At 50.2% G+C, this 20,530-nt stretch overlaps 2 protein-coding genes across 10 annotated transcripts in view; one reads left to right on the top strand and one right to left on the bottom strand.

Annotated features, from left to right (window-relative positions):
* LOC135228835 (arylsulfatase H-like) overlaps positions 1 to 1,445 on the bottom strand; it is a 93,787-nt gene extending 92,342 nt beyond the window's left edge. Inside the window, exon 1 of the mRNA XM_064277894.1 lies at positions 1,319 to 1,445. The gene's annotated coding sequence lies outside the window, so the exon portion shown is untranslated. The remainder of the gene's footprint in view (positions 1 to 1,318) is intronic.
* A 963-nt stretch (positions 1,446 to 2,408) lies between these two features.
* LOC100664620 (arylsulfatase D-like) overlaps positions 2,409 to 20,530 on the top strand; it is a 37,696-nt gene continuing 19,574 nt past the window's right edge. For 4 of the 9 annotated variants that reach the window (XR_010319717.1, XM_064277900.1, XM_064277899.1 and 1 more), the window contains exons 1-9: positions 2,412 to 2,591; positions 3,319 to 3,468; positions 5,039 to 5,160; positions 8,576 to 8,698; positions 10,837 to 11,260; positions 12,232 to 12,368; positions 15,141 to 15,275; positions 16,843 to 17,005; positions 17,796 to 17,917. Coding sequence is in view for 8 of the 9 variants with exons in the window: in XM_064277900.1 (XP_064133970.1) it covers positions 2,590 to 2,591; positions 3,319 to 3,468; positions 5,039 to 5,160; positions 8,576 to 8,698; positions 10,837 to 11,260; positions 12,232 to 12,368; positions 15,141 to 15,275; positions 16,843 to 17,005; positions 17,796 to 17,917 (1,378 nt within the window). In the remaining variant the exon portion in view is untranslated. The other 5 variants (XM_010602101.3, XM_064277897.1, XM_064277895.1 and 2 more) reach the window with 5 other exon arrangements.

The raw sequence follows: 20,530 nt of genomic DNA, 5'->3' as shown, positions 1-20,530 counted from the left end.
GCTGATGTAAAGTCCCATGGGTGAGGTCTGGCTGTTGTCAGCTGCTGTACAGTCTCATGGGAACTCCAGTGTTGCAGAGTAGAACTGCTCCATGGGTTGGTTGGTTTGGTTTTGACTAGACCCTTTATGGAATGGAGACCCCATGTGCTACAGAATAGAACTGCTCCATGGGTTGGTTGGTTGGTTTGGTTTTGACTAGACCCTTTATGGAATAGAGACCCCATGTGCTACAGAGTAGAACTGCTCCATGGGTTGGTTGGTTGGTTGGTTGGTTGGCTTGGTTTTGACTAGACCCTTAATGGAATGGAGACCCCATGTGCTGCAAGTAGAACTGCTCCATGGGTTGGTTGGTTGGTTGGTTTGGTTTTGACTAGAGCCTTTATAGAATGGAGACCCCATGTGATACAGAGTAGAACTGCTCCAAGGATAGGTTGGTTGGTTGGTTGGTTGGTTGGTTGGTTGGTTGGTTGGTTTGGTTTTGACTAGACCCTTTATGGAATGGAGACCCCATGTGCTACAGAGTAGAACTGCTCCATGGGTTGGTTGGTTGGTTTGGTTTTGACTAGACCCTTTATGGAATAGAGACCCCATGTGCTACAGAGTAGAACTGCTCCATGGGTTGGTTGGTTGGCTTGGTTTTGACTAGACCCTTAATGGAATGGAGACCCCATGTGCTGCAAGTAGAACTGTTCCATGGGTTGGTTGGTTGGTTGGTTTGGTTTTGACTAGAGCCTTTATAGAATGGAGACCCCATGTGATACAGAGTAGAACTGCTCCAAGGGTTGGTTGGTTTGGTTGTTTTGACTAGACCCTTTATAGAATGGAGACCCCATGTGTTACAGTGTAGAACTGCTCCTCAGGGTTATCTTGGCTGTGTCCTTTACTGAAGTTATTTCCCAGACCTTTCTTCTGTGATGCCACCCAACCTCCTGAGGGTCCTCTAGCCTAGTTTATATATAAAAGGGCACGCCTGGCACAATAGTGGAGAAGAAATCCACCATTCTGGGTTTTAGATGATGACCCCTGTGAAATCCAAATCCCAGGCCCAGTTGCCTGTAGTACCGGGCAAGTCCGAGACACTTCAGGAGATGGAGAAAGGGGGCTGGCTTGCCCAGGTGGCTTCCTGGAAGGCAGGCAGTAGGTTCCACGTACCAGAGCCTTTGCTAGGATTGAAAGGCTCCTCCTTGGGCCCCAGCCTCCCCAGAATGCTCGCCCGGAGACGTCCGGGAACCCAGAAAAACCTGATTCCAAATCAGCACCCGCAGTCACAGAGTTACAGCGATTAGAAGGGATTGAGGAAAGAGGCGGCCCTACCCACCTGGCTCGTAGCCCCAGTGGGCACAGGTGCTGGTCTGGGAGCAACGTTCGGAACAAAGTCCTGCGCTGAGCCAGCCTCTCCACCGGATCCGCCGCGCGGATGGGAGGGCACAGGGGTCCGGGGTGCGCGATGCCTGCTTCCAGGTGCCCGGACCGGGAACGCGGCCTGACCCAGCCAGGGGGACGGGGGCAGGGGACCAGTGATGCGGCCCGATCCAGACAAAGGGGGTAAGGACGTGGGACGCGACTCGACTCGGGCGGGGCGGGGGTTTCCCGCTGGGTGGGGGTCGACGCCCCTTCCGGGGCCGCTGGGCCGGACTCCGGGTCCCGGCAGGGCGGTGGGAGGAGGGGAGAGAGGAAGAGGAGGAGACGGAGAAGAAAGAAAGGGGGAGGAGGGAGAGGAAGAAGCGCCAAGGAGACGAGGGCAAGGAGGAAAGGGTGGGACCGGTCCTGGACACCCTCCCTCAACACCGCTATAGCCCCTTCGCACTCTCCACGGCTTTCTCGGTCCAGCCCCCTGACTCCGTCCCCATACTCGGAGGACTGCTGTGACCCTCCCCCAAGAGGACGCGCACCGTCCCCGCCCCGCGGTCCTGCCCTCTGTCCTCCCCCACCACCCGCAGCGCCACTCTGACCCCCTTACTCTTCAGAACTTGCCCCCATGGCCCCACCCGATGTGACCCCCCCCAGCACCACCCCCTGTACACGTCCCCATCCCGCCTCAAGGCCGTGCCACTCCCCCCGTATGAAGGCTGGGACACCCCCAGCCTCACAATTCAAGACACATCTCTCCCCTTGGTCCTGTCCCTCCCCGTCCCCCCATGACGGCTGTGACCCCCCCACCCCCACAATCCAGGACACGCCCGCTCCCTCCCTCCGCGTAGCGGGGTCCGCGGCCGTGACCCCCCGGGTCCACTCAGTGCTGTCCCGCCAGGGCGCGATGGTGGACCGGGTCGGTGCTGGGGGCCCTGTGGGGACCCTGTGGCTTCCCGGGACGAGCTGGACCCTGCGCCCGCAGCCAGGATCCGAACGACTGCGACTATGGCCAGACCTTCCTGGGCTCTGCCCTTTCTAGGGGCGGGGAAACCCAGGGTCCGCCCCCGGGGCGATCCAAATCCCCCTTACAGACTTACTTTCGCTTGAGTTTCGGCTCCTTGATAACACCCGGTGCCGTCATGCTTTCCACATCCTCGCAGTGTCTATTTCGACAAAACAACCCCGGCTAACTGGCGTGTCTGGGGGCACCTTTAACCCCCCGCGAATCCTTTTAAAATGTAAGTTGTTCCTCTTTGGAGACTCCAGGGCCCCGCCCCGCTTATTGGTGCAGCCGGAGCTGTGTAGGCCATGGGCCAGGGCGCGGGGTGGACTTCCTGGCATAAAACCCAAAAAACCAAACCCGTTGCGGTCCAGCGGATTCCGACTGATAGCGACCCTATAAGACAGAGTAGAGCTGCCCCACAGAGCTTCCAAGGAGCACCTGGTGAATTTGAACTGCCCACCTTTTGGTTAGCAGCTGTAGCACTTAACCACTAAGCCACTAGGATTTCCATTTGGGGACACGAATTCAGAAAGACACAAACATGAACGGACCGTGACCTAAGACAAAAAACGAGTGTGTTCAGGTTACTGGGATGTGGTTTTTTTTTTTTTTTTTTTTTTAAATGCAAAACTTCGGAGACAAAAGGAATGAAAAACTAGATACAATCATTTGCGACATTACTTTAGTGAGAGAAGCCCTGGTGGCACAATGGTTAAGTGCTTGGCTCCTAACCTAAAGGCTGTCAGTTTGAACTGGCCATCTGCTCCGATAAAGGTTCCATAGAGCCCTAGAAACCCTATGGGGCAGTTCTACTCTGTCACGTGGGGCTGCTATGAGTCAGAATGGGCAGGCAACAACAATTTAGCGGTAATACTTATGTCTTTACACCAAGCAGGTTTGATCTGTCTCCTTCTCTTTGCAAACCATAGAAACTTATTTCTGCCATTTGTTTTGTTCTGCAGGGACTTTTACCGGGTTCTGTTCGCTGTATGTTTGCTTCTGGGGACTTGTGAGTCAAAAGCAGACAAAGCCTTTAGGCCCAACATTCTCCTGATCATGGCAGACGACCTTGGCATTGGGGACCTTGGCTGCTATGGAAATCACACCCTGAGGTAGAGCTGGTGATGGTGGTGGTGTGTATAAAGTTGTGTTTGGCCAGATGATACATTTAAAATCCACCTGTAGAAGCTGGAAAATTTGTAGAAGCATCAAAAGTGAACACCAAAAAAAATTACTTTTCTACAGAAAAAGAGGGCCCTGAAGCTTCCAAACAAGCATGGAACTGTGATAGGTGTTGTGTGAACTTCTTGGGGCCACCCTAGCAAAGGACCACACACTGAGCTACGTAAGACCACAGGAATTTATTCTCTCACAGTTCTGGGGGCTGGAAGTCTGAGATCAAGGTGTGGGCAGGGCCACGCTCCCTCAGGAGGGCCTGGGAGAGGATCCTTCCTCGTGTCTTCCAGCTTCTGGTGGCCCCCGGCGTTCCTGGGCTTGTGACCGCATCACTCCACTCTCTGCTCTGTCTTCACGTGGCCGTCTCCCCTCTGTATCTGTGTCTCCTCTTCTGTCTCTTACAAGGATACTTGTCATTGCATTTTATGGCCCACCCTAATAATCAAAAAAAATCTCATTTAAAAACTCCTAACTTAATCCCATTTAGAAAGACACCGCTCCCCCCATTTCCAAACAAGGTCCATTCACAGGATCCGAGGGTTGAGACTTGGACATATCTTCTAGGGGACACAATGCAACCCACTAGTCCCTGAGTTCAGTTGTAACCGAATGCTACTCGGGTTCTTGTCCTGCCTTATTAGCCAATTGAAATAAGACGGACACTGATTACAACGGAAACAGAAAGTGGCAAGTTTATTATCTGCACATGGAAGGAGCGCGTGGGGTCTAGTGACCATAAGGCCATGTGCTCGCTGACTAAGGGGCTGGGGAGCTTTTTGTTTCCAGTGGCGTCAGAGGGTTGGGTCTGGTACCGGGAACTTTCTGCCGGGTGATTGGTTTTTTATGCCTATATTTGGGGGTCAAGGGAGGGGGTCAGTTGAAGGATGTGATTTCAATCTGTGCATGCTTCAAGGTGTAACTAGGGCTAGTCAGTGGACAACCTTCCGCTCAAAACAAGCTTGTGGTTAGCAAGACAAAGAGAGGGGGAAGGGGTGTTGACTGGGGTTTTTAGTATGGCTGACAGCCTGTTTCACAGTTAAGCACTTAGCTTAGTAACACAAAGGTTGGAGTTTCGAGTTCACCCAGAGACACCTCGGAAGAAAGGCTTGGGATCTCCTTCAGAAAAATCAGCCAGTGAAAACCCTGTGGAGCACAGTTCTATCCTGACACACATGGGGGCGCCATGAATCAGAATGGACTTGCCAGCAACACTTTTTGGTTTTAGTTTTTGGTATCCAGTTCCCTGGGTAATACACACAGTTAACCCACTTGCCTGCAAACCCAAAAGCTGGAGGTTCCAGTCCACCCAGAGGCACCTCGGAAGAAAGGCCTGATGATCTGCTTTTGAAAAATCAGCCACTGAATACTGTAGGAGCAGAGCTGTACTCTGACTCACATGGGGTTTCCATGAGTCCAAATCCACTAGCCTGCAGCAGGTTTGGTTTTAGGTTTTGGCATACTCAGGCGGTCTCCTGGGTGACAATAACGTTTGTGTGCTTTCCGCAGGACACCAAATATTGACCGACTCGCCACAGAAGGAGTGAGGCTCACCCAGCACCTGGCAGCTGCCCCTCTCTGCACCCCAAGTCGAGCTGCTTTTCTCACAGGGAGATATCCCATCCGGTCAGGTGGGTATTCTCAGAAACTGGGGGACAGTCACGTCTGTGTCTTCTCACCCGATTGTCTCTCACGGTGGGTATGGGACGGTTCAGATGCAGAGGAAAACAGGAAACAGTCATCTGCCATCGAATCGTCTTTCTTGTAATTGTGCAAAGAACTTTATTGTATAGAGCCATGCAGAAATGTGTGCGTAGACGCACTCCCCACGTTACAAACAAGATTCGTTCCTAAGTCTGTCTTTACATCAAATTTGTAGGTAGGTCAGAACAGGTACATACGGTTCTTATTTGGTGTCAGTCAAATGTTAGCATATAGGATTTATTTTACCTTTCTGTGTATGTAAAGGAGCCCTGGTGGCACAGTGGTTAAGAGCTCAGCTAATAACCAAAAGGTCAGCAGTTCAAATCCACCAACCGCTCCTTGGAAACACTATGGAGCAGTTCTACTCTGTCCTATAGAGTTGCTATGAGCCGGAATTGACTCGACTGGGCAACAGGTTTTTTATGCACATTAAACATGTAAGACCTTCAAACCACGCCATGTTTTCATGACTGTCACAAAGTAGTACATGGATTCATTATTACGAACCATTGCATTTAACTCAATTTTTTAATATAATAGGCTTTGTGGGTATTATACGAGCTGTCTGTAAGTCAAACGTTTGTATCCCAGGGACTGCCTGTGATAGGCTTTATGGCAATCTGGTCTGAAGTATGACTTGTCAGTAAATTGGATGTTTGTAACCTGGGTACTGCCTGTAATAGGCTTTATGGCAGCCCATTCTTACGTACAAGGTGTCTGTAAGTTGCTCATAACCCAGGGCCTTATTGTGACAGGTTTTATGGCAGTCCGTTCTTAAGTGTGGTTGTCCTTAAGTCAGACATTTGTAACCCGGGGACTGCCTGTAATAAACTTTATGGTAGTCCACTCTTAGGTAAGAGCTGTCTATAAGTCAGACGTCGGTAACCCAGGGACTTACCGTAATAGGCTTTATGGCAATTTGTTCTTTAGTACACCAAAACCCAAACCAAACCCAGTGCCATCGAGTCGATTCCGACTCATAGCGACCCTAGAGGACAGAATAGAACTGCCCCATAGAGTTTCCAAGGAGTGCCTGGTGGATTTGAACTGCCAGCCCTTTGGTTAGCAGCCGTAGCACTTAACCACTATGCCACCAGGGTTTTCTCTTTAGTACAACTGTCTGTAAGTTGCACGTTTGTAACCCAGGGACTGCCTGTGTTGCAAATTCAAGACTGAAACTCTCTTAGTCTCCTGTAAAACATAAAAATAAAAAAGCTGTTGCTGTCTGGTAGATTCCAACTCATAGCAGCCCTATACCTGCCATAATGCAAATATCACAAGTGGGTGGCTTTGAAGCACAGGAATTTATTTTCTCACAGTTTGGGAGGCTAGACGTCCAAATCAGGGTCCCAGCTATGTGAATTCCTCCTGGGGCCCCTCTCCTCATTTCTGGTGACTGCTGATGTTCCCTGGCACCTGTCCTCCCCTCATGTGTGTCTCTGTGTGCATTCTGCTCTTTTTATGACTCAGAAGTGATCAGGTTTAGGATCCACCCTACAACGGTCATCTGATCTAATCACAAGTCACAGGCCAGCAGACGTAATCCCACGATTCAGGTCGTAACAGTGTATGGACAACGTTTACGCCAGAAAAGCAAGAAAACTGCAGCCAGCCAGAGTCCATCCAGGGCAGGGTGTGATTGACATTTGGGGCTGAACAACTCTTGACTGCACACCTTAGGGTGTTGAGCAGCATCCCTGGTCTCCACCCACTAGATGCCAGAAGTACCCACCACCCAGCTGTGACAATTAGAAATCTCTCCAGGCATGGCCCAGTGTCCCCTGTGAGCAAAGCCATCCCTGGTTGAAAACAAGGGCCTTAGATTATAGATAGATGACTGGTAGATAGATGACAAATAAAACTTGTTGTCATCGAGTCAATTTTGACTTGTAGCGACCCTATATTGACCCTGTGGTATAGGGCAGAACTGCTCCGGAGAGTTTCCAAGGCTGCGAATCTTTATGGAAGCAGACTGCCACATCTTTCTCCTGACGTGTGGCTGGTGGGTTCAAACCGCGGACCTTTCAGTTAGCAGTCAAGCTCTTTACCACTGTGCCCCCCGGGCTCCTTGATGGATGGATGGATGGGTGGGTGGATGGGGGGATGGATGGGTGGGTGGGTACATAATAGATAACGTTGTTGTTTGGTGCTGCCGATTTGACTCCAACTCATAGTGACCCATGTGACGCAGTAGAACTGCCCCATAGGGTTTTCTTGGCTGTAATCTTTACAGAAGACATCACCGAGTCTTTCTCTCACGTACCTACTGAGTGAGTTCAAACTGCCAACCTTTCCGTTAGCAGCCGAGTGCTTAACCATCGTGTCAACAGGGCTCCTTAGATAGATAATGGATGGATGGGTGGATAGATGAATAGACTAGACAGATAGATGATGGATGGATAGATATGATGGGCAGATGGATAGATAGGTGGATGCATGATGGATGGGCGGACGGATGGATAGGTACTCAGATGATTGATAGATGTAGAGAGATTGATCGATAGATGATAATGTAGGATGGAGGGATGGATAAATAGATGGATAGCCAGATAGATGTTAGATGGAGAAATACGATTGTGGACAGTGGATGGATGGATGGATGATAGACACATAGATAGATAATTGATAGAGTAGAGATTGATTGATGGATGATAAATAGATGATTGATAGACATACAGATTGATTGATAGATGATAGAAAGAAAGATCAATAGATAGAGAAAGAATTTCTCATGCCAAGGCCCAGGGTTTCTCAGCCTTGAAAATGCTGACATCGGGTTCGGAATTGTCCTCTGTGGCAGGACTGTCCTGTTCACTGTAGGGTGTTGAGAAGGATCCCTGGTCTCCGCCCCCTAGTCATTCTCTGTGGTGGGGGCCATCCTGTGCACTGTGGGGTGTTGAGCAGCATCCCTGGTCTCCATCCCCTAGTCATCCTCTGTGGTGGGGCCGTCCTGTGCACTGTAGGGTGTTGAACAGCATCCCAGGTCTCCACCCATAAGTCATTCTCTGTGGTGGGGGCCGTCCTGTGTACTGTAGGGTGTTGAACAGCATCCCTGGTCTCCACCCCCTAGTCATTGACTATGGTGGGGCCGTCCTGTGCACTGTAGGGTGTTGAGCAGCATTCCTGGTCTCCATCCCCTAGTCATTCTCTGAGGTGGGGGCCGTCCTGTGCACAGCAGGTTGTTTAGCAGTATCCCCGGTCTCCACCCACAAGATGCCAGTAGCTTCCCCTACCTTAATCCTGAAAACCTAACCATCGTCTGCAGTCGTGGATGTGTCCCTCAGTGAGAACCCCTCCTCTAGGAAGAGAAGAGTGACTTTTCTTCTCCGCTCTGCCCCACAGGCATGGAAGCCAGCAATGGGTACCGGGTGCTTCTGTGGAACGGGGGCTCAGGCGGACTCCCTCTGAACGAAACCACTTTCGCCAGAGTCCTGCAGCAGCAGGGCTACACGACAGGCCTCATAGGTATGTGGTGCGGGGTGCTCGTGTCCTGTCAGCAGTCGGAAGACCAGCGAGCAAAAGAAACCCCTTCTTCTCCACAGGGAAAAGTCACCGTGTCTTTGCTTGAACCCAAAGTTGGTCTCTAGTCCTCTGGGGTTGTTCACAATTACTATTATTATTATAGTTTGTCAATGAAGAGTAATTTTTAGTTCAAAATCTTGAGAGATGGGCCTCCATCTTTCCCTCAGCATGTCAATCTCCTCCCCTTCCCCAATTTAACAGAAATCTCCCTGGAGGTTATCTTTCACTAAACGGCCACCCACCAACCCAAAACCCCCAGAGTTAACCATCACGCCTACTTTGATATCCAGGTTCAGAGAAGGTCTCTCCTTATAAGGGAGGGTATGTACGCGTATCCCCAAGCCCACCCCCAGGTTCACCGATTCACTAGGGGAACTTACAGAACTCGGCCCAGAGCTGAACTCAGGCTGTGATTTATGACACTGAAAGGCCACAGACCACAATTCGAAAAGGGAAAAGGCACATGGGACAGAGTCTGGGGGACACCAGGCAGAAGCTTCCAGAATCCTCATCCCATGGAGTCACTCATACTCACACACAAACCAAACCAGTTGCCAGTGAGTCCACTTCTATCTCATGGCGCCCCCATGCGTGTCAGAGTGGAAATGCGCTCCATAGAGTTTTCAGTAGCTGATTTTTCAGACGTAGATTGCCAGGCCTTTCTTCCGAGGCACCTTTGGGTGGACTCAAACCTCCAGCCTTTTGGTCAGCAGCTGAAGGCCATGGAACTTTGTAGCACTGAGGGACTCCAGATAGATGGATAGATGGATGGGAGAATGGATGGAAGGATAGACTGGATATGTGTATAAATATACATATATGTGCATAGACATGTATATACATGTACCTATATATTTATTTCTTTATAGATTAAAAAAAAGTTGTCCAGAGATTGGAGAAACCCGAAGAGTATCACCCCTGGACACCCTTTTAGCTCAGTAATGAAGTCACTCCTGAGGTTCACCCTTCAGCCAAAGATTGGACAGGTCCATAAAACAAAACGAGCCTAAAGGGGCACAACAGCCCTGGGGCGAGGACTAGAAGGCGGGAGGGGACAGGAAAGCTGGTAATGACATGCCATGGGGTTGGCAGCCAACGTCACAAAACAATATGTGTATTAATTGTTTAATGAGAAACTAGTTTCCTCTATAAACCTTCATCTAAAAGTGCAATAAACAAAAAACCCACTGCCGTCGAGTCGATTCTGACTCATAGCAATAAAGATAAATAAAGTACAGTTTTTTAAAAAATGAAATGGGAAAAGAAAAAAAGACGTCAGCTCCAACTCATGGTGCCCTGTGTGTGTCAGAGTAGAACTCTGCTCCGTAGGATTTTCAAATGCTGAATTTTTGGAAGTAGATCGCCAGGCCTTTCTCCCAAGGCACCTCTGGGTAGACTCGAACCTCCAGCTTAACCATTTTCAACACCCAGGGACTCAAGAGACACTTAATTCCCCAGCAACAAGTGTGGCAGCACACCTTAAGCCTTCATCCTGAGCCTTTAATGGCTTGATGATGACCATTACATTTGTACATTTACCAATATTTAGGAGTGTCGTTTAGCCGTTTAAACACCGATATCTATTACATTCATTGCCTTTTCTTTTTGTGGACTCTTTGTCCTTTGAACATACAAATTATTATGGGAAGACAATGAGCATCAGACCACCCCCCCAAAAAAATATCCAACCAGTTGCCATCCGCTCCAACTACGGGCACCCCATGTGTGTCAGCGTAGAACTGTGCTCCACGGGGTTCTCGATGGCTGATATCTCAGAAACAGATCGCCAGGCCTTTCTTCCGAGATGACTCTGGGTGGATTTGAACCTCCAGTCTATAAAAGCTGAGCACATCAACTCTTTGCATCACCCAGGGACTCCATAATTACATGACTGTGTGACGGGGCATAATACATACATTTAATCACCAGCAACAACTAGCATTCATTGCTTTTTCTGATTCAAGCGTTGCTGCTGGCGGATCCTCTTTTTCCTTTCGGTGCTCAGGTCCTGGGACGATGGTTAGTGACAGGCAGAGTGCTCTAACTCACGTTTCTGTTGAACATTTCGTGGTTATTTTCAGGAAAATGGCACCAGGGTGTAAACTGTGTGTGGCGTGGAGACCATTGTCACCACCCCCTGCGTCACGGGTTCGACTACTTCTACGGCATGCCGTTCACGCTGGTCAATGACTGCCACCCGGACAGGCCCAAACGAATGGACAGAGCCACGCAGGCGAAACTCCAGCTGTACACACAGGCCATGGCTCTGGGGGTGCTGACGCTCGCTGCTGGCAGAGCCTTGGGCTCCATCTCCGTCCGCTGGAAAGCCATCCTGGGCCTGGCCAGCCTGGTCTCCCTGTTTTTCCTTTCCTGGTACGCCAGCTTCGGGTTCTTGCGTCGCTGGAACTGTATCCTGATGCGGAACTATGATGTCACAGAGCAGCCCATGGCTTTGGAAAGCACAGCCAAGAAAATGCTAAAGGAGGCGACTGCTTTTATAGAAAGGTACTCAGACGGTCACGTCCTGACAAGGGGCTGAGCTCTCAGAGCATCTGAGTTTTTACTTATAACCTCTTGTTCTTGTCTGCTGCTGTCAAGTCAGCCCTGACTCATGGCAACCCGTGCACAACGGAACAAAACGATGCCTGGTCCTGGGTCATTCCCATGGTCAGTTGTAGAGCGGACTATTGTGCTCCATACAGTTTTTCATGGCTTGATTTTCTGAATTCAATTGCCAGGCCTTTCTTCCTAGTCCCTCTTAGTCTGGAAGCTCTATTGAAACCTGTCCAGCATCACAGCAACACTCAAGCTTCCACTGACAGACCAGTGGTGGCTGCACTCAAGGTGCATTGGCCGGGAATCGAACCTGGGTCTCCTGCACAGAAGGCGAGAATTCTCCCAGTGAACCATGACTTTTAAATCTCTGGGGTTTCATAAACTGACCCTAGAGAGGATGAGTTTGAGGAATTCATCCTTTCATTGTGGGTTGGTATCCAAAACTCACATGTCTAATTCAAAGTCATGTCATGTCATACCGTGATGGCTCGCAGGTTACAATGATGCTGGAAATCTATGTCTCCGGTATTTGAAATACCAGCAGAGTCATTGGTGGTAGACAGGTTTCAGCGAAGCTTCCAGAGTAAGACCAGGAAGAAAGGCCTGGTGATCTGCTTCTAAAAATCAGCCCATGAAAACCCTATGGATCACAACAGAGCATTGTTCTATATAGTGCTAGGAAATGAGCCACTAGTTTGGAAGGCACTCAACATACACAGTGGCTGCAGCAATGGACTTGAGCAGACCAAGCATCCTGAAGGCAGTGCAGGACCGGGCAGTGTTTCATTCTGATGTGTGTCGTGTTGCCACTAGTAGGAGCTGACTGTAACTAATGATAACAAAAATAACAATGTATCAGGTAGCAATGAACTAGGTGCCCTTGTATGCCATGAACTATCAAGGTGGTCTTCTTCTTTCAGAAACAAGCAGGGGCCATTTCTCCTCTTCCTGTCCTTGCTGCATGTTCATACTCCCCTTGTTACCACAAAAGAGTTCCTGGGGAAAAGTCACCACGGCTTATACGGAGACAATGTGGAGGAAATGGACTGGATGGTGGGTAAGTCCAGGGTACCACACACTCTTCACTCTGACTTTCTGCGCAGAAAATACGATAACGTGCCGGCCACCTTACCATGAACCACACTGCATAAGGAAAGAGAAAAAAGACAAAGAAAAGGAAAAAAAACAAAAAAACTCTTGCCTATCATTCCTTTAAAAGGAGCCCTGTGGCACAGTGGTGAAGCACTCAGTTGCTAACCAAAAGGTAGGCAGTTCGAACCCACAAGCTGCTCTGTGGGAGAAAGATGTGGGCAGTCCGCTTCCATAAAGATTAAAAACCAAACCCAACTCATTACCGTGGAATCAATTCCGACTCATAGCAGCCCTGCAGGATGGAGTAGAACTGGCCCATAGGGTTTCCAGGGAGCAGCTGGCGGATTCGAACTCCCAGCCTTTTGAGGAGTAGCTGAGTGCTTAATGACCGCACCACCAGGGCTGCTTCCTGTAACTATTACAGCCTTGGAAACCCTATGGGACAGTTCTACTCTGTCCTATAGGGTCGCTGTGAGTCGCCATCAACTCGACGGCAATGGGTTTGGGTTTTGCTGTCTATGCAAGAAGTCCTGATAGCACAATGGTTCAGTGCTTGTCTGCTGACTGAAAGGTTGGTGGTTCGAACCCACCAGCTGCTTCATAGGAGAAAGATGTGAGCATCTGCTCCTGTAAACGTGACAGCCTTAGAAACCCTATGGGGCAGTTTCACTCTGTCCTGTAGGGTCGCCATGAGTAGAAATTGACCGGACAGCAATAGGTTCAGTTTTTATCATTCATTTACTCCTTCAGTATTTTAGATAGTTACTGTTGGGTGCCATCGAGTCAATTCCAACTCATAGCAACCCTACAGAGCAGAGTAGAACTGCCCCATAGGGTTTCCTAGGCTATGATTTTTATGGGAGCAGACTGTCACATCTTTCTCCCCTGGAGCCCCTGGGTGGGTTCAAACCGCCGACCTTTTGGTTGACAGCCGAGCACTTAACCACTGTGCCACCAGGGCTCCAGGTGTTTCAGCTTACTTAGCCTAATTTTGCATAAACCTATCCTTCTAAAAAGCCGACTATGTAAAACCATCATTAGGACCCACAGAGAAGGTGGCAAGGATGTGGTCTTGCAGGACATCCAAGCAAAATCGCTTTCCTTCTAGAGCCTCGAGAAATCAGGGAGACCCAATGAGATCACAGATCCTAAAAGAACGTAGACATCGCAATCCGTGCGGCTGATTATAGTATGTCCTGAGACAAGAGTAGTGATACGCTGGAGCAGTGAAAGAGGCAGATGTTTTTGTCGTTAGCTGCCGTCGAGTCAGCTCCGTCTCACAGTGACCCCGTGTACAACAGAACCAAACACTGCCCAGTCCTGCACCATCCTTAAAATTGTTCTTGTGCTCGAGCACATCACTGTAGCCACTGTGTCAATCCATCTTGTTGAGGGACTTCCTCTTTTTTGCTGACCCTCCACTTTACCAAGCATGATATCCTTCTCCAGGGACTGATTCATCCTGACAGGAGGGTGGCCCTCAGTTTAAGAGTTCTGCAGTCAGTACTACAAATGCCCAAGGGTTTAAAGCCCTCAGTTTCCGTGATATAAGTGTGCGTGGGGTCTCCCTGGATGGAGCAGTCGCTTTGTGTGCAGGTTGTCCTCTGTCCGTTCTGTGTCTTGGAGCCTCACATGCCAAAGGCCACAGATGCTAACGGCCTGGCTCCTTCCGGCTGGGAGGGGGCTCTGTATTGCTCACCAACACCTTCCCCTCAGTGCACTTATTGTGGACCTGCGTGCACACAGAGACATGGCGTGCCCAAAGCACCCCATTCATGAAGGATTGGTTGTATGCATCTCTTCTGTTTCTGTATCTATGGTCCCTTTGGAGGAGGCCTTGAGTGGCTCAAAGGGTTATACGCTCAACTGTTCCCTGAAAGGTTGGCAGTTCAAGTCCACCCAGAGGTGTCTTGCGAGAAAGGTCTGGCAATCCACGTCCAAAAAATCAGCCACCGAAAACCCTGTGCAGTGCAGTTCTCCTCTGCACACATGGGGTTGCTGTGAGTCAAAATGGACTCAGCATCAGCGGGGTATCTTTGTAAATAGTCCTGTGGTCTCCAAATAACTAGCTACCTCTGAACACCTTATGGGAATCTGTGAGTGGTACAAAGGTTATCGCCCTTGGCTACTGACTGAGAGCTTGGACCAGGTTTGGTTACTCCCAGAGGCACCCCGGAAGAAAGGCCTGGCAGTTTCCTTTGGAAAAATCAGCCATTGAAAACTCTATGGAGGGCAGTTCTACTCTGACACAAGTGAGAGGCACCATGAGTTGGAATGGGCTCACCAGTGACAGGTTTGGTTTCGGTTTTTGGCATCCAGTTAATGGTATCCCTGGGTGGTACAAACAGTTAACATGCTCACCTGAAAACCAAAAGGTTAGAGGTTCGAGTCCACCCAGAGGTGCCTTGGAAGAAAGGCCTGGCAATCTGGTTTCAAAAAATCACCCACTGAAAACCCTGCGGGAGCTCACTTCTGCTCTGACACACTTGAGGTCACCACGAGCAAACTTGACTCCATGACAATTGGTTTATTTTTGGTTTTGTTTTTTTCTTTTGAGGGGGCGGGGGACCCTTTGTAATTCTAGTGACAACAATGGTCTCCTGGTGACTATGGCTTCTTTTTATGACTTTCTACCAAGAGGTGACTCCTATAGAAAGGAGGAGGTGTATTGAATCAGCTGGTTTTTGTTCTGTGTACATTATCCTGAAATTTTCCTTTTTTCATTTTTTTTGTAAAGGTAAAATTCTTAACTCAATTGAAGAGAAGGGTTTGAAGAACTCGACATTCACTTATTTTACCTCTGATCACGGAGGACATTTGGAGGAGGGAGACGCACATGGACAGCAGGGAGGGTGGAACGGAATCTACAAGGGTGAGAGCCTGGGCGTGGGGGTGGACGGACAGATACCTGACCCATCAGGGACTCCCGCCAACTAACGCTCCGCCACCAGGCACTCCTTGGAAACCCTATGGGGCAGTTCTACTCTGTCCTATAGGGTTGCTATGAGCTGGAATCGACTTGAAGGCAACAGGTAATTTTTATGGGAGCAAATCACCAGGTCTTTTTCCCCCATGGGGCAATTGGTGGGTTCAAACCACCGACCTTTCGGCTAGCAACCAAATGCTTAACCATGGCACAACCAGGGCCCCATGTTGTTGTTTTTAGGTGCCGTTGAGTCGGTTCTGACTCATAGCAACCCCATAGAACAGAGTAGAACTGCCCCATAGGGTTTCCAAGGAGTGGATGGTGGGTGTGAACTGCTGACATTTTGGTTAGCAGTTGAATGTCTAACCACTGCACCACCAGGGCTCCTTAGGGCTCCTCCAACTCATCGCAACCCCGTGTACAACAGAATGAAACACTGCCTGGTCCTGCGCCATCCTCACAATCGCTGTTAGGTTTGAGCCCGTTGTTGCAGCCACTGTGTCAGTCTGTCTCATCGAGTGACTTCCTCTTATTCCCTGACCTTCTACTTTACCAAGAATGATGTCCTTTAGGAAACCCTGGTGGCATAGTGGTTAAGTGCTACAGCTGCTAACCAAGAGGTCGGCAGTTCGAATCCACCAGGTGCTCGTTGGAAACTCTAGGGGGCAGTTATACCCTGTCCTATAGGGCTGCTATGAGTCGGAATCGACTCAATGGCAGTGGGTTTTGGATAGACCAAGCTCTACCTAGATGTTAGGAACAGAGAGAAGAAAAGACACATCCTTTTCCCTTATGGGTTCACATTTTAGCAGGAGAGAAAGATGGACAAACTTGATTAAAATAAAGTGAAGTTGAATATCGTTCTAAATACAAGGCACTATACCAAAACCAAACCCACTGCCATCACGTCAACTACGACTCATGGGACCCCTACAGGACAGGGTAGAACTGCTCCATAGGGTTTCCTCAGCTGCTACCTTTACGGGAGGCGCCCTGGTTGCACAATGGTTGAAAAGAAGAAGAGAGAGGGAAGCCTTATCAGCTTTACTTCTTGGCCTTGGAAGTCACGTGTGTTCACTGAAGTAGCCACAGGGGAGGACAAATGGACTCCACCCCTGGGTAGGGGAGTAAGCGACAAGTCCTAGAAGAGGATGTGGGACCGGACATATCCCCATGGCCATTTTCAGAAAACAGAGTTTTCCCCAATGAACATGTATGTGTGTGTGTGCAAGTGAGGAGTCCTGGTGGCGCAGTAGTTAAAAGCTCTTGGCTGCTAACCCAAAGGTCAAAGGTCGGCAGTTCAAACCCACAACCTGCTGCTTGGGAGAAAGATCTGGCAGTCTGCTTCCATAAAGATTTACAGCCTTAGAAACCCTATGGGGCAGTTCTACGCTGCCCTGTAGGGCGGCTATGGGTCGGAATCGACTCGACCACAGTGGGTTTGGTTTAGGCTTTTTCGTGTATAAAATGTGCCAATTGACTGGAAAATCCTAATAATGCCATTTACTGACAGGTGGCAAAGGCATGGGCGGCTGGGAAGGGGGTATCCGTGTGCCTGCAATCTTCCGGTGGCCTGGGGTGCTGCCCGCTGGCCGGGTGATCGACGAGCCCACCAGTCTGATGGACATTTTTCCCACGGTGGTCCAGCTGGGAGGCGGCCAGGTGCCCCAGGACAGGTACGTGCAGGGTGGAACCACCTGCTCTCTAGTTTGAGAGCTGATGTTTTGGAGAATAGCCTAATTTAAAATAACAGTAACCAACCAGTTGTCATGGAGTCGACGTCGACTCATGGCGACCCCGTGCGTGTCGGAGTAGAGCTGTGCTCCACGGGGTTTTCGGTGGCTGACTTTTCAGAAACAGGTCGCCCGACCTTCCTTCTGAGGCACTACTGGGTGGACTCAAACCACCAACCTTTCGGTTAGCGCCTGAGAGTGCTGTTTGCATCACCCGGGGACTCCTTTTCATCATCAGCTGTTTATAAGAAAGGGTTTCAGATCACCCACCTATCCTGGCTTCCCAGCCTGGCCCCTTTATACATGTGACTGTGTGTCTTAGACTTGATATGATTGAAAAGGCAGGGCAGTCGAGATGGGGTGTGTGCAGTCCAGCTGGAATTTCAGAATGTGTGTTAAGATCCAAGGGTCCCTGGATGGTGCAAACCATGTACACATGACTGCTAACGAAAAGTTGTTGGTTCAAACCCACTCAGTAGCTCTGCAGGAGAAAAGACCTGGCAATCTGCTCCCGTAAAGATTACAGCCTAGGAAACCCTATGGGGCAGTTCTACTCTGTCACATGGGGGCGCTGTGAGTCGAAGTCGACTCGACGGCAACGGGTTTGGTTTGGATTTTGGTCAACATCCAGGGTCAGAATGGGACCCTCACGGCCCTTGGCGTTTTATTCGGGGCTGCAAAATGCAGGCAGAGGAGCTTTGGTCTGACTCTTCCCCGTCTTTCCGCATGTCAGGGTGATTGACGGCCACAGCCTGCTGCCCTTACTCCAAGGGTTGGTCCAGCACTCGGCCCATGAGTTCCTGTTTCATTACTGTGGGAAACACCTCCACGCCGCACGGTGGCACCAGAAAGACAGTGAGTACGCACCTCTCCCTGCTGCGGTCAGAGTGGATCCCCTCTGCCAGGGGCAAAGCTAAGGAGGGTCATTCCCACAGTGCAAAGAGGGAAGGGCTGGGTGCTGGGCCACTGCCTCGGCCAGGGTTCTCCAGGGAAATAGAGTCATATGTATGTGATTATAGGATGTCGACTTTGGTTCCGATACCCAAAGGTAGCACATTGAACACTTTGGAGTAGGTCCCTGCGCCTCTCCATGCCTACAGCACCCCACGGAGACACGGGTGGGTGCACACGCTTACAGCCCCACTGATTTGCAAAACCCATGCCCTAACTGTGGGAACAACCCAGTCTCCTTCCCTTTTCTCTTTTCTCTAAACGTTCCCTCCGCCCATCACCCCATCATGGTGACTCTGGTCATCAGGTCAGTACAGCTCACCCCCAGCTCCCAGATATTCTCCCCATTTGCTCAGCTTCTGAACCCCATCCTGTTTGGGGGGCCTTCCTCCTGAGAAAGAGACCCTCCTCCTATAGACAAGGAACTTGGACAAGGCCCACTGTCCCACCTCCCTTGCTGCTAGAACAGGGAGGGGGCTGTCATGGGCTAGAGTACTGACCCCTTAAAAGGTACTCCACATCGTAAACCCTGTATTATGGATTGAATTGTGCACCCCCCTGCATAAAAAAAGATGTAAGTCCTAACCCTTATACCTGTAGTTAGGAGCCTGGCAGTGCGGTGGTTAAGTCCTCGGCTGCTAACTGAAAAGTTGATGGCTTGAACTCACCAGTCATTCGGTGGGAGAGAGACCTGGCAATCTGCTCCCATAAAGATTACAGCCTAGGAAACCCTATGGGGCAGTTCTATTGCATCACATAGGAGTGCTGTCAGTCAAAATCGCCTCGACAGCAACGGGTTTGGTTTTGGTTTTTTATACCTGTAGTTATAATCCAGAGCCCTGTGGCACACTGGTTAAAAGCTACAAACAAAAGGTCAGCAGCTGGACTCCACCAGCTATAGGGTTGCTAAGACTTGGAATTGGCAAGGCAGCAATGGGTTTGGGTGGTTTAGTTAAAATCCCATTTGGGACTGGGTTTTCTTTGTTATGTGAATGAGACAATATCAGTATAGGGTGTGTCTTAAATCAATCTCATTTGAGATACAAGAGAGCAGATGAAGCAGGCAAGGGAGTACAAACGGAGGGGAAGATACGGGCCACGTGATGACCAAGGAACCAAGGAACAGATGCCGAAAAGAGACAAGGACCTTCCCCCAGAGCAGACAGAGAGAGCTAGCAGCCTAGGCTCCTGAACTGTGGAAAAATAAATGTCTGTTCCTCAAAGCCACCCCCTTGTGGTGTTTCTGCTACTGCGGCAGTAGGAGACCAAGAATCTGCGAATGTGGCCCTTGCACAAAGCGTCTCTGCAAACCTGATCACGTGGATTTCTGCACCTCTGACCACCTTCTTGTTCCCACGCAGGCGGAAGACTCTGGAAGGTCCACTACGTGACTCCCGTATTCCACCCCGAGGGTGCCGGGGCTTGCTATGGCCAAGGGATATGCCCATGCTCGGGGGCAGGCGTGACCCACCACAGCCCACCCCTGCTCTACGACCTCTCTAGGGACCCCTCAGAGGCACACCCCCTGTCCCCCATTTCTGAGCCCCTGCACGGCACCGTGATAGCCAGGGTGGGTGAGGCGGTGGAGGCTCACCGTGGGACCCTGAGCCCCGTACCTTGGCAGTTCTCCGTGGGCAACAACCTATGGAAACCATGGCTGCAGCCGTGCTGTGGAAACTTCCCCTTCTGCTCCTGCCAGGAGGATGGGGGCAGCACCCCCGAGGGGCCAGATCTGTGAGTGGGGACCCAGAGAGAATCAGGAGCTGCCCTCCTGGCACCCCATCTGTGTCAGAGCAGAACCGTGCTCCATGGGGTTTACAATCACTGATTTTTCTGAAGTAAATCACCAGGCCTTTCTTCCGAGGCACCTCTAGGTGGACTCAAGCCTCCAACCTTTTGGTTAGCAGCTGAGGTGTCTTCCCTGTACCACCCAGGGCTCCATTTACAGATAAAGGGGCCGGATTTCAATATATATGTTGAGGGGAACAAAATTCAGTCCATGACAGGGTAATGTTTCACCTCAGAGAAAGGGTTAGGGGCTCTGAGCCTCCCATAAAAACAGATAAGGCACCAAAGAACCAAACCTGACTCATGGAGACCCCGTGTGTTTCAGAAGAGAACTGCCCCACAGGGTTGTCAATGGCTCCAGTCTTTTTGGAAGCAGATCTCCAGGCTTTCTGAGGTGCTGCTCCACCTCCATTTTGTACCCACCCTCCCTCTTGTCTCCACCCTCCCTCTTGTCTCCACCCTCCCTCTTGTCTCCACCCTTCATCCTGTCTCCACCCTCCATCCTGTCTCCACCCTCCATCCTGTCTCCACCCTTCATCTTGTCTCCACCCTCCATCCTGTCTCTATTCTCCATCCTGTCTTCACCCTCCATCTTGTCTCCATTTTCCATCTACCCTCCATCTGTGTCCACCCTCCATATTGTCTCCACCCTCCATCTTGTCTCCACTCTCCATCCTGTCTCCACCCTTCATCATGTCCACCCTCCATCTTGTCTCCACCCTCCATCCT

Source organism: Loxodonta africana, chromosome X (genome assembly GCF_030014295.1).
Source record: "Loxodonta africana isolate mLoxAfr1 chromosome X, mLoxAfr1.hap2, whole genome shotgun sequence".
In the NCBI taxonomy this organism is placed as follows: Eukaryota; Metazoa; Chordata; class Mammalia; order Proboscidea; family Elephantidae; genus Loxodonta; species Loxodonta africana.
The sequence above is the reverse complement of the archived record's forward strand: the minus strand, read 5'-3'. Positions and strand labels throughout refer to the sequence as shown.